At 41.6% G+C, this 13,696-nt stretch overlaps 2 protein-coding genes across 7 annotated transcripts in view; both read left to right on the top strand.

Annotated features, from left to right (window-relative positions):
- The window catches only part of PPM1D (protein phosphatase, Mg2+/Mn2+ dependent 1D), a 38,671-nt gene extending 32,292 nt beyond the window's left edge, over positions 1-6,379 (top strand). The window contains exon 6 of the mRNA XM_054008059.1: positions 4,900-6,379. Coding sequence (XP_053864034.1) covers positions 4,900-5,454 — 555 coding nt within the window. The 3' untranslated portion in view covers positions 5,455-6,379. The remainder of the gene's footprint in view (positions 1-4,899) is intronic.
- Positions 6,380-13,249: 6,870 nt separating this feature from the next.
- BCAS3 (BCAS3 microtubule associated cell migration factor) overlaps positions 13,250-13,696 on the top strand; it is a 483,012-nt gene continuing 482,565 nt past the window's right edge. For all 6 annotated transcript variants that reach the window (XM_054008056.1, XM_054008054.1, XM_054008055.1 and 3 more), the window contains exon 1: positions 13,250-13,315. The gene's annotated coding sequence lies outside the window, so the exon portion shown is untranslated. The remainder of the gene's footprint in view (positions 13,316-13,696) is intronic.

Raw genomic sequence — 13,696 nt, 5'->3', positions numbered from 1 at the left:
ATTATTCTGGAATAAAATTCACTTTTATTCCACAACAGTGTGTCCACACAGGGAGCTATAGCAGAATAGCTTATTATTCTGTAGCCATTCTGGTCAATTTCCCCATTTCTACAAGGCCTTTACGGCCTCTTTTTCTTAGCAGGGCCCTGATGGTTGGCCACAGGCGTAGAATGGTTACCATTAAATCTGCTGGTTCCATTTTTAGTACACTTTTTTCCCCTCTTGTCCTGCTTTACAATTTTATTTTCTAATTTTAAAAATATTTATTTTATTTAGGATAATTCATTCCTATCCCACTTGATTTCTTTTAAAACTGAAATGAATACACAGCTACCACAAGTAAAATTTTTAGCGTTCGTATAGGTTGCTGTTTTAGTAACAAATACCATCTATTCTCACAGAATCCGTTTAGAAGTGGAAGGAAAGGAAAAAGTGGAAGCAGGAAGTGGAAAAAGAGACAGAGAAAACAGGGCAGCTGTCCTATCAGAATAATATTGAAACATTTAAGGAAAAACAAACATCTCTAGACAGACTAGAATAAATGGAATGACTCTGCATCTGTGTCCCTTTGTTTGTATTTTTGTGAAAGCCCAAAAAGGAGCTTCCCTATGTGTTCAGGTCATTATTCTGGTTTGACTAATAAGTAGCTTTTTTGCAATGGGCAGGGGAGGAACTTTTCATTTCAGTGAGACACAGTAATGGTGAGAAGAGCAGATTTCCACACTCGGGTTAATGTAATGGTTGGCCAACCAGGTTTTCCATTTAAATAGCAAATTGCTTCTAAATAAATCTTCTGGGTAAAATTCAAGCGCAGGCGGCACCTCTGACTCATTTTCTTTCTATGAAATTCAGATTACTTTAAATCTAAAATTAACTAGCACGGGAACCAGAGCGTGGGTAAATGAAGACTGCATTGTGCCTTGCTTCAGTGATAAACAGCAGCCTTTTAAAAAGAAATCAATTCAGTTTTGGAGGGAGGATTAAAATAGCTTATGAGGAACAGAATTTTCCCTACTGGTTCAAACCGTAAAAGTTGGACTTGTGCCCTCTGCAATGACTAATACCTGATCTTCCAGAAGCAGGCAACCCCTGCTGCCCAAACCATACATAATCCACCCAGTTGTATAATGCTGTACATGAGGAGCAGGGAAGAGAATTGCTTCCTGATCCCTGTGGTGATCATACTCTGGCCTTTTAAAAAATCCATTATTTGACTCTGACAGTGAATTCTACCAGTATACAAAGTATTTTATTTGGTATATACATTTACCTGCTCTTCACTTAAAGTGACTGAGTTGTTCTTGTATTATGAGACGATAAGAAACTGATTGGTTTTTACTATGTCCTTCAAAATTTTAAATCTCAAATATTCAGTCTTAAATGGAAGTCATTTGTATAGATTCACAACCAATATTTTGGCATGCCAAGAAGTGGACAAATCCCTTTTTTCTAGGACGTATTTTTTCAGATCTGTGTCCAGTTGCTTTTAACCAGTGTGTTGCAGAAGTATACATAACTCCAGTAATGTTTGACTTTTGCCTGTATTTACTAATTCCTCCCATCAGAGTAAACGTTGCACTTTCACAATAGCCACAGAATTATTTCCAAATAACTTTTCTTCTGAGAAATGTATGTGGGGAAATATTAGGGAGACAGCCACAGATTACATAATTTAGGGGGTTTAAAAATTGGAGCCTTGCTCCTACATGGTAATGTAAAAGTAGGGCAGGCCAAATTCTTCCTGGGATGCAGCTTATTTGTAAGAAATCATGGTTCAAGAGTGAATCTGGGGAGGGGAGGATCCTAGATGTGAATATCCATTTGTGAAAGTGGTGTCTAGTGGTGGTCATATTATTGTCTTGAAATTCACTTATCCCACATGAGGAAGTGAGATGTCACACTAGGAATTCAGGTCTGTTTACTCCTGTAGAGCTTATTTCTGTCCCTTCTAAGTAAGAGTTCCTTTATGTAAAGAATCTGGCATTTTCATGTATGGAGAGAGACTACAAGTATTTATCTCCCATCTGAAAAACATCTGTCTTTGCTCCTGTTAATAACCATACCAGAAGGTTGATCAGTATCACAATACCTAAAACGAGAGGGAAGTACCTGATCTGAATTAGCCAGATAGTTAATGCTTTCATGGATTGCAGTTGCCTTTTTCCCAGCCTGAGATCCATCATCAAAACTGTGCATGCCATGGGTGTTAGATGTCCGCCAATGGCAAGAGGTTACTGATGATGACTCCTTTTATTTACATTTTACTCCTGGGGATTATGTCTTGGGGGGAAACGGCTTGGCCTTTAAGGCTTTGTCTACGCTGGCAACCGAACAACAAACCTTTTGTCGTTCAGAGGTGTTAAAAAAACAACACCACACTCTCGAAAGACAAAAGACAAAAGTTTTGCAACAAAAAGCACGTGTGAACAGTGCTTTGTTGGCAGGACAAAGCTACTGCCGCTCATTGGGTGTGGAAGTTTTTTGTTGGTGGGAGAGCTTTCTCTCGCCAACAAACAGCTGCTACACCGCTTGCCTTTTAGCGGCTTGGCTGTAGCGGCACAACCATGTCGCTAAAAAGGTGCATAGTGCAGACAAAGCGTAAGAGTGGAGAGTATTGATAAGAACAAACGCTGTCTGTTATCTTCAAAGAACTAAAGCTGCATTTGTAACCTTGAGTCTTAATCATACTTGGGAAACCTGAAATTGTTATCTCTGAAATAAAATGGAGGCCAAAGCCAAGTTCCTGAATTAATTAAAAAATAAGAGTATCCCCTTGTTTCTGAGTCAGATCTTTTTGGTGTCAATTGTTACTGATTCATCCTTGAGAGATTCCTAAGGTTTAAAAAAGAAAAAAAAAACTATCAATGATTTCCTATTGCTGTCAGCAGCTGATTGCCAAGGAATGAATTTTGACTGGTCCACATCCTCCGTTCTTTTTTTTTTTTTTTTTTTTTTTTTCCTTCTCATTACCCCACTCCACCCCAAATTTCCTTGTACTCCCTCTCCTAACTTTTTCCATTTTAGTGCCCCCAAATCATTGTGTTGCTGCAGCTATCCATATCGAGCAAGGCTATTGGTGATGAGAGCCATAGCGTGAGGATCTTGCATAGCAAGACGTGCCAGATTAAAAGTCTAACAAAGAGCCAGTCTCAAGAGTATAATTGAGCCTGTTAGGCAACAGTTCACAAAGCACCTCCGAATGTGTAAACGACATGGGATTTTGGGTTGTCACTAGAACTGAGTGAAAGAATAACTTCTAAAGTACTGTCCATAAATATCTGTCATCAACTCTATTGACAGCATCTCAAAAGTTTGAATTTGTCTTTTTGTTTGTTTTTTTTGTGCAATAACTATCTAAATTTGGTTTGTATTGGGTCACCAAAGATTAAAATAATCTTTCAGTAATGTCCAGGTTTCTCAGTGGGAAAAAAAAAATCCCTTTGATATTCCAGCCTGTCTTTTGAAGTGTGTGGGTTTTTTTTTTTTTTTTATTAAGCTTAGAGTCTAATTTTTCAGATGTGTTGAGCAACTACAGGCCCCTTTGACTTCAAATTGGGCTATGGTTGCTCAAGTTCTGATTTCAAAAATACTTAGATTTTGAGATCTCTTGTATTATTTCAGTGCGTTCAGTTTCAAGTGCAGTAACCGCAGGTGCATTTAGTTTGCAGTATAATACAGTTTCTGGAGTAAGATAGTCATTGGGTTATTGTCCTTACATCGGTAATACATAAAATGATGTGGCCTTGAAAAAATGCTCTGAAGGTCTCTCATTGAATAACCAAGAATTTCTCCACAATTTGAATCTTTTAATAATTGTGTCAACATTTACATGTAAAGGGCACTGCCTAAATAGCAGTTTTTACAGCCCTCCTGTGAGATAGTGAAGTCTTCCCTATTTTCCTGAGGGTGAAATTGAGAGAGAAACGACTTTCCGAAGGTCACAGAGAGCAATGAAGCTAGGAGTAGAATTGGGGAATTCCTGGCTTCCAGTGCATTATACCACACTATCTCTCTTCAAATTACAGAATAACTTTGCTGTGCAGAAAACCGCCAAATACTTTGCTGAATAAAGATCATTTTAAAAGGCCAGGGCCTAACTTTTATTCAGTCTTCCTCCAGTTGTAAGGAATAAGTGTGTTATTTAGCTAGAAGGATTGGAAGCAACAAACAAATTCAGAGGTTAGTATAGTATTGTCCAGGGAAGGGCCCGGCCCGTATTCCATCTCCTTGTAAACCATTAGAACTCCTCCAGCAACAGAGCACTGCTTCAGGCACCTGATATCTTGTTCAGCAGTAACTAAAAAGTCTAAACGTAATCCAGGTCAGGAGAAAGAGCCTGATAATACTTGGCCATTCAAGGACATTTTTAATCTTCAAAGCACTTTGCAAACAATCTCACAAAACATTAGAAAGAGAGCAATAGCATCTTCATTTTGCAGAGGATACTGATGATGAATGGGAGTGCACGGCATTCACTGCAGACATCCTTTTCAGTGTTGGTATTCCAAAGTAATGAAAGATGCAAGTAGGTCCCATAGTTCGGTGACTTATTAACTTTACGCCAGTGAGAATGAAAACACGTATGCCAACTAAGGCGAGACAGGTCTCTGAAAGATCTAATGGCAGACCTGTCCTCATAGACTTACTGATGGAAATTAACATATTGCGTAGGGTTGGAGGGCTGAAACTGGCAAGCTTAGATTCAGAGCCTAAATGCCACCGTGAAAATGTTCAGGTGTGTTTTGCATCTGGATCTGGAGTTAGACCTGTCTCCAAGAAGCTTTAGTATCTGCTGTCATGTATAGTATCTTTCACCCACATACTTTAGCCATGGTCTGTGGTAACACAAGTGGAATAATGATATTTATGGATAAATAATTCCCTCTTTTTTAATCCCAGCTTCTAGAAGAGGATCTATGGCCACGTCTGAACTCCTCTGAGCCTGTTCCTTCTCTCATGCATAGCAATGTGATCTTGGATAAATATTCCGAGCTGTCCAGTGAGATTGCTAAAAGCAGTATACCGTTGGCGGTAGCATCCTCTAGGGATCCAGGCCCACAGGAGGAGAACTGCAGCAAAACACTAGCTTTGAGGATTCACGAATCTTACAGCAATGGCTTGTCAGTTACCCTCTCCCCTTCCAACTCAGCAAATTCAAGCGTGGACCAAAAAAGCTTAAAGATGTCTCCTAATGGCCAAACAAAATCCCAAGAAGCGGAGAGGACACCTACAGGAAACTTTAAACGGACATTAGAAGAATCTAACTCCGGCCCAGCTTTGAAGAAGCCAAGACGTAGCTTGAGTCGAAACATTAGTGTCCAGCCAGAAAGCCTGTCCACAACTCCACAGCGCAAAAACTCAAACAAGCTCAGCATGCGGCGAAGCCTGAGGGGGCAGAAGAAGCTTGGCAATTCGCTGTTCCACCAGACCAGGAAAGCAGTATGCGTTTGCTGAAGGGTGTTTGTGTGAGCACAGTTTGGTCTGATTTAGAATTTTGAAGTTGGTGCAGAAATTTGAAACTCTTCCTGTTTATCTTTTTTTTAAAGTAGAAAACTTTTTGGTATCGAACAGCTTTATTCTCAGCCTTGTACTGCTTGTATTATAACTGTGAATTTTGTAGATGTGTAGGGTATAAGTCGCTGTAAAATGTGTGTAAATTTGTACTCCTTCATACAAATGTAGTCTCCCCCCCACCCCCTTGTATAATTGTTACAACAGGGCTAAACCTTGTTTAAAAGAAAATGTTTAATCTTTTTTGTTAATTTACTAAAGTCATGAATTTGTATAAGCTTCTTGTGATGAGGATTTCACAACTTTTTAACTGAAGTAAATTATTAAATAGAATGGAAGATATGTATTTTCGTAGTACTATACGTTCAACCCAAAGTGTGTCTTTTAGAGAATTACTCTAGGCCTATTTTTTGTTTTTTAAATTTTAGATTTCTCTATTCAGAAATGAAATGGAAGCAGAGATGTTGTGTTACTTTACACAGCTCAATATCAATTTCTTTATCTTAATTAAAATACTATGCAGTATCTTATTCCGTTGTATTTTTTGTAACCTTAATCGTCAAAGTATTTAGCAAAAAAAATTGTGTGTGGTTTTTTTTTTTTTTTTAATTTCTGAAAACTCCAACCCATCCTACAAAGCCATTCTCATTCCCTGTAGTAATTTATTTGGCATTTTATCCAGGCATTTGGTAGTGGTATTCCTTTTAATATATATGCCCCATAAAGGCATTTTTTTATTATTCCACTAACTGATGGTACTGCTAATTCCTTTCCAAAGTAAGTCATCAAATTATTTTATGATTTACAGTTTTCATTGAGTATGTGGACCCATATGTACATTCACCTAAATAAAACAAGTGAAAACTTGCTCGGGGTGCCTTTGTTCTTTAAGTATGTACAATGTCTTACGCTCAAATTCTTTAAACACTGTGATTTTGTGTAATTGTGCAACTATTAAATGGTTCCTTCCCTGTCTTAAAAAAAACCCCATTTTTATCAAATGGTTCCCAATTCTACGCTTTATTAAAAAAGTGGGGGAGGGGTAGATATTGTGATGTGCCATGGAGAGGACTTTTGGAATGAGAAATACAGACTTGGATTAGAGAAGTCTACTGCTTTTCTGCATGCTTTGTCTCCCCCCTGCCTGCCTCTGCAGGAAATTTTGATCAGGAAAGATATGCCCACCTGATTTTTGTAGTCCCTATTCAGTGCTTCAGAGGGAGATAAAGAAACCTAAAAGGTTTATGCCAGCATGGTGTTGGGGAAAACTTTCTTGATTGCATACCAATCTGTTCATCCTGTGCATGTTGAGTTTAGAAAACAGAATGATCTAATGCCATTTATAGTACATACATACCTTTATAAAGTGTCCATAACTGTTGTTATGCAGGATGATTTATAGTAAAACATAAATATATCGTGAAAAGCCATTGGTATCCAAATAACTGTCCTTCCCACCCACCACCTACTCCCAATCTCTGTAACAGGAATACTGGAGATATCAAGATTCTTATGCAGTTTTGCTCTTACTACTGTATTTCTCCATTCTTAAATTCTAGAGGCATGTCCATCCTCATTTTCAGCAGAGGGTTTTGCTTTATCTTCCAGCATCTCTCCTTCACTAACCAGAGTCTGGTTTTTATGGGAGAATCAGTGGCATTTTGCAGGGTTTTGATGTTAGAGCTGCTGCTTCTGCAAATACCCACTATTTGTGTAAGTTTGATGTGCTTCAACTGAACACTATAGAAACTAAGTTGAGCCAGACAGAAGGGAGGAAGAGAGTGTAGGTTCTTCGTCGTGTACACCTGTCAGAGGATCTGACAAGCAACTCTTATCTTCCATCAGAGCCACTATCAATTTATTACATGGGAGAAGGAAGATGTCCAACTTTTTTTTTTTTTTTGGTAAGCAAAAACTCATTAAGTTTGGTCCACGAGTGAAACATGGCTAAATGAGTTTGCCTTTATTTTTAATTATACTGCTGTGGCCAATAAAAATGACTTCAGAGTCCATTGCTCTGTCTTGATCTATAAGGACCTTAGCCACTCAGAACAAGATGAAGTGTTGTATGTTATCCCGGTGGGCTGCAATTCAACATGAAAATACAAGATTTATGCAGTCTTCCAGTTTATTCAAATTATGTGCAGTTTTTCAGAAACAAAGAGGCCTCAAAAGCAAATTGAACAAGTTAAAAACACGGAACTAGGCTTATTTCTGTGTCCTGTGGAAAGTTTCAAAACAGCTCCTCTTTATTTGGATTATTTAAATTCAATTAAATGTAACTGGTCAATGCTTAATCTTAAATATTTACGCAGCTTAAGACTGTTGACATTCTACAATGTCTTTTGACAGAGCAACTCAAAGTGCTTTACAAATGAATCCTCACAACACTGAATGAGGTAATTACTACAGCCTTTTTCAAAACATTGTTAGTATACGTATTTTGCTAGCTCCCTGCTCAACATGTTAGTATTAACATGGTACTTTGGGCTAAACTTATTGAGTCACTAACAATACTGGTAGTGCATAGATTGACTGACTGGATTTCTGGTAATGTATAACTCCTCAGTTGACAGAATTTTACTGTATTTGCATTTTTCAGTTGGAAGCTAAGATCTGTATTGTTCCTGTAATGCTACATAGAATTTTTAAAGGGACATAGGCAAATACAGTGTTCAATCAACCTGCTTTACTTAAACAGCATATACTAGTGGTGGGCACTTGACTTGATGACTTAAGTCCCTTCCATCTTTAATTACTATGAAAAATTAATTCTATGGTAATGTATTAAAATTCTGTCCTGCTATGTCTTTCTAATGCATTTGGAGTTAATTGGGTTGGCCTTTATTTCTCTCAAGGTCTGGTTGGGCTGTGAGCAAGAACTTCTTGGTTTAGAAACCCAGTCTGTAGAGTGTTTTCCCTGAAGGTATCCACCAAAGCCTATTTGTCTGTGTTTGAGCAGTCTTTCAGTTTGGTCAGTATTTTTAGGATCACTTGACAGACCTTTTTTTCACTTTTTTTGTGTGTGTTTGGGGAGGCACGTTTTTCTGAGCTGGTCACTTCTGTCGTCTAGTTTCTTTAATCATTGTGCTTGCTTTATCTTTATCTTTATTCTAATTTATGTTTTGTGGTGCAGAACATTCCAGGTACTGGTTTGGCTATGGACCCAATATACACTATGGCATTTTATACTGAATGTGTTTTGTGTTAGGTGGGTACGCTATGGTCAGAAGGCTCCTACACGTGACTTGCTTTTAAATGCGCAAGGAAAAGGCCAATATTCTAGAATTACATCCATGGCCAGGATTATATTTTTGGAACCAATTCTTTAATACTGGAACAATAAAACCACAGGCTAAAATTAGCTCTGCTACCTACATGTTACTATGGCTACAGAAACCCCAAATGGAATCATAGGCTTTCTGAAAATGTATAATTCTCTTTCATCCAATGAATGTAATAACATCTCTTACAGATATAAATAATGTATGGTCTAGGTTGGTCCTTAAAAGAAATAATTTCTCATACTATGGGCTTGTAACCCATGATTAACAGTTTTTACTAGCGATCATGATTTTTACTGTTACACAGAAATTCATACACAAAAAAGCAGTTTTTAACAAGCAATCGAGTAGCTATATTTGACTTACTGATCTATAATAATATTAACTGCTGGCTTTAATTTTGATTCTTGCTTAGTAAACCATTTTTAGTTAAATGAATAACTGCATTTTTCATCTCTAAATTTCAAAGCATTGAATAGCTCTACTTAGCTGCCTATCTGCTATGGAATTCAAACAACTCTTCACCAGTCTACAAACCTGTAAAAGCTTGTAGTGAAAGATTGGTGAAATGTTCAGTCTTTTTACAAAGACTACTTTTTTCCCCCCACAAGAAAAACCCAGCTGTAACGCATTAAGAATTATGTGAATCTCTACCACAAGTTACATGCAAATATACTGAAGAAAAAAGACTTTGTATACACTGGCACATGTTCATTTTTTTCTGACTATATATGTTGAAGCAAAATTTGAATATATCATCAAGCACATGCATTCAGGTAAGTGTGACCTCTTTTCCCTGACACCCTCTTCCCCCACCGCCAGATGTCATCAGTTTAATATCTGCTTTCTTAGTTTTGAATAAAATAAACAATGAGAATTCTTTGAAAGGAAGAAGTATAGTACAAATAAAACTTGCAATTGCAAAGGGAGATTCCCCAGAGCAATCATTTCCCTACCATTTTTTAAAATTTATTTTGCTTGCTACTGTAAACTGGCTAGAGCTTACCCTTTTCTCAGCTTTGCTTATTTTGATGTCATTTGTCTCCACATAAGTTAATTAGTCAATCAGGATAAGGAGAAAATAAAATTTACAGCTGACAGCCCTCCTTAAGTGGCAGCACTAAATCAAATTAGGCCTGTTGAGTCATAGCCTTCAAACATTTTTCATTGTGAAACAAAATTATAGTATGTGCAAGGAGGAAGTTATCTGTGTATCAACTAGTGGTTTTAGGGTGTGTGTGTGTAATGTAAGTCACCATTGAGCCATCTGACCTATTCAACCAAAAAGTCCAGCTCTTTTCCTGTAAGGGCAACTCTCTAACAGATATAGGAACTTAACATTTGAACACTTCTTCAGGCTGGCAAGGAAGAGTCCTTGTATATTCTAACTCCAAACGTACCTAATATTGCTCTACAGGATAGGTTTGTTAGAAGCATTTGACCTGAGTGTCTAGTCAAAGTTTGGGGCTTTGGGGATGTTCTAGCTGGTAACACATTGATGGAGTATGGTATTTTCTTGGATGTAGTCTTGTTTATTTACAAGGACTCTACACCATCCTGTTTCTCTGAGTCTAGGAAGAACCAGGCACAAGAGGAACAGTTCACTAGCTTACAGACCCCAGTCTCTTTAGCAAACTGAACAGACCCCAAAAGTCATTGCCTAGCTTTTTCTAGGATCCCACATGGCACTCACCAGTTAATACCTAGCTTGCTTGCTTTTCCTCTTCCGCCTTCCCACATGCTCCTATACAAACACCACGCAGCAAAAGATCACCATCATGTCAGCCCAAACTCTTGGACAAATTCACAATCCCTTTTTGTCTTAAGTAGAGGGCTTCTGCTTAACTCACCCTGACAATTGTTAATTGAAAGGCATGCTCACACCCAATCTCAAAGAGCTTTGTGACTGCAGTCCCTAGTACAGGGGTTCTCAAACTGGGGGTTGCAAGCCATCAGCCTTCACCCCAAACCCTGCTTTGCCTCCTGCATTTATAATTGTGTTAAATATATTTAAAAGTGTTTTTAATTTATAAAGGGGGAGTCACGCTCAGAGGTTTGCTATGTGAAAGGGGTCACCAGTACAAAAGTTTGAGAACCACTGCTCTAGTACCTCTCAGCATAAGGGGTTTTCACGATAAATTTTTTGGTGGAGCCAGAGTGCGGCCACTGAGTCTTGCTGGTGGCCTCTCTGACAATTTTTCCTAAAATACTTAACTTTAGGAAAAATAAATATCCACATATCCATGTCCAAATCATTGTAATTTGTTTGCAGACTCAGTAATAAAAATAATGTAGAGTTGTCTCTATTCTTTACTGGATCTAAACAAAATAGAAACATAAATAAGGTCCTTTGTACATTCTTGTCTTTTTCTTATTGTTTTTCGGTTGCTTTTTAAAAAAAAGACTTGCTCGCTGGTAAGTTTGCTGTGAAAGGTGATATTAAACATACAAATATCACTTTTCACAGCAGACATACTCAGGCCCAGCAAGCCTGGGGACAAATTAAGCCCTTGATGGGGAGTAGCGGGGCAGTACCAGGGTGATTGCGGAGGGTGAGCTTGGGGCCAGAGCCCATCACCACACAGCCAGCGAATGGAGCCCAAAGCCCCATAGCTGGAGCCTGCCACCCACCACCCAAGGGCTAAAGCCCAACTGCACCACCCCTAGGAAGGTAGGGAACTCACACCAGCTGTCTGCTCCTCCAGCTTTTCTGTCTCACCCAGAGGGGGCCAGGGCCCGGGCCCAACCACTGCTGGCAGCCCCAGGGGAGGGGCTGCTGCTTCCCCACCATCACCCAGGAGGCTGTGACTGCAAGAAAAGCCCCTAGTGGCCCCATGTGGCTAAATTCGAGAAACACTGCATCTTTTCCTGTTAGGGACCCTCCACTCTTTTTCTGTGGAAGGCCTAACTCACATTCACTCTTGTAACTAACGATGTAGATCAGTAATCACACAACTGAATCTGTCTGGATGATAGAAACTTGTGGTGTTGTCATTTGCGGTTTCCCTATGGGTGAGACATGGCTCTACAAGAGTTGCAGTCATCTTGTAAATGTAAGGGAAGGTGATGCAACTGCTTGTTCTGTGCATGGCATTTTATTTCTGAGCTGGATCACACAGCTCTCTCATGACAAGACCGTTGTAGCGTGCCCTCTGAAGGCAGCATTGGTCGGGTTTTTGTTTTACATCCGAGAGGCCGATTCCAGAACTTATGTATGGAAGTGGGAAGGAAATCTATTGTCTAATCCAGGGGTAGGCAACCTATGGCACGGGTGCCAAAGGCCGCATGTGAGCTGATTTTCAGTGGCACTCACACTGCCCGGGTCATGGCCACCGGTCTGGGCGGCTCTGCATTTTAATTTAATTTTAAATGAAGCTTCTTCAACATTTTAAAAACCTTCTTTACTTTACAGACAACACGAGCTGAGTTATATATTATAGACTTCTAGAAAGAGACCTTCTAAAAGCATTAAAATGTATGACTAGAATGCAAACCCTTAAATGAGAGCGAATAAAGGGAGACTGGGCGCATCTCTTCTGAAAGGTCGCCGACCCCTGCTCTAATCAATCCGGCGGCTGCAGCGAGAGTGGCCATCTTAGCCCTGATGTCACCACAGCCGCTCTCGCTAACGGATGGTGTTTTCCTGCCTCCAGGGTCAATTTTGTCGGGCTGCCTCCGCTCACCGCGCTGCGCCAGGGCCTTTGGGACACTAGTTCAGGACCGGCCTGGCGCTAGCGGGGGGAGCGGTTACCCGCCCCCCGCCCCCTCCAAACACGCGTCGTGGGCGGCTCTGGCCCTGTCCCGCTATGACAGGGCGGCTCCCAGGACGGGGCTGTCCCGGGACACCCCCTTTCCGGGGCCAGGCCTCGCCGGCCTCCTCCCGTCCCCGGGCCCTCCCAGCCTGGCCGCGTCAGTCCCGCCCCGCTCGATCCCCCCGTGAAGCCACGGCCATTACCCGCCCCCCCTCCCCCCTCCGGGACTGCTTCCGCCCCGCTGTGTGCCACGGGGCGGCGTCTACCCGCGCGGAGCTTCCCGGGGACTGCCGCGGCCTTGTTCGCCTCGCCTCAGCCGGGCCACTTCCGGGATTACAGAATGACGCAGCGGACGGTAAAATAGGATTCTAGCGCCTTGAGGTGGGCGGGGTCGAAGGTCTTTTCTTCTGATTGGTCGTTGGTCCGGGACTGACAGGATCCTGGGCTTTGCCTCCGTGCACGTGCGTCGGGGGGGGGGTGTCTCACCATGGCTCTCGCGAGATCAGGATGTAAACAAAGCTGAACGGGCCCAGGCTGCGCTCTGTTCTCTCAACCTAATCTGGCCTGTGAGCGGGTGCAACCGACCGTCATGTCATCGGTGTCCCGCCCATGCTCCATAGGAGGGAGTGGGATTGGCTGACTGGACAGAGGGGCCTGCCTCTCCCGTGTGGTGATTGGCTGTTGGCGTAAACGTGTGCTAGGTGTCAGTCCCCGAGAGGGTCCCAAACACTGTCAGTGAGGAGCCAGGGCGAAGGAGCAACGCAGCAGGTAAGGGGCGGGGGAGGGGGAGATGGGAGGGGGGAGATAGAAGGGGAGGAGACTGGTGGAGGAGGGGGGAAGGGGAAGAGTGGCAGGGGCAGGGGAGGAAGAGATGGGAGGGGAGGAAGGGGTAGAAGTGCGAGAGGGGGTGGGGCGGGGCAGGGAGGAAGGGTCTCGGGAAGGGAAAGAAGTGGGCGAAGGGGGTGGGGGCAGGGAGGAAGGGGAAGGGTCTGGGGAGGGGAGATGGGAGGAAGGGGAGCAGCCAGGGTGGTGACAGGGAAGGAAGGAGAAGGGCTGGGAAAGGAGGATGTGGGGTGATGGAGCATGGCAGGAAGAGGGATGGGAGAGGGGGTGGGGATAGGGGAGGAAAAAGAAGGGAGGGGAGGCAGG

Source organism: Malaclemys terrapin, chromosome 18 (assembly GCF_027887155.1).
Source record: "Malaclemys terrapin pileata isolate rMalTer1 chromosome 18, rMalTer1.hap1, whole genome shotgun sequence".
Classification (NCBI taxonomy): Eukaryota; Metazoa; Chordata; order Testudines; family Emydidae; genus Malaclemys; species Malaclemys terrapin.
The sequence above is the reverse complement of the archived record's forward strand: the minus strand, read 5'-3'. Positions and strand labels throughout refer to the sequence as shown.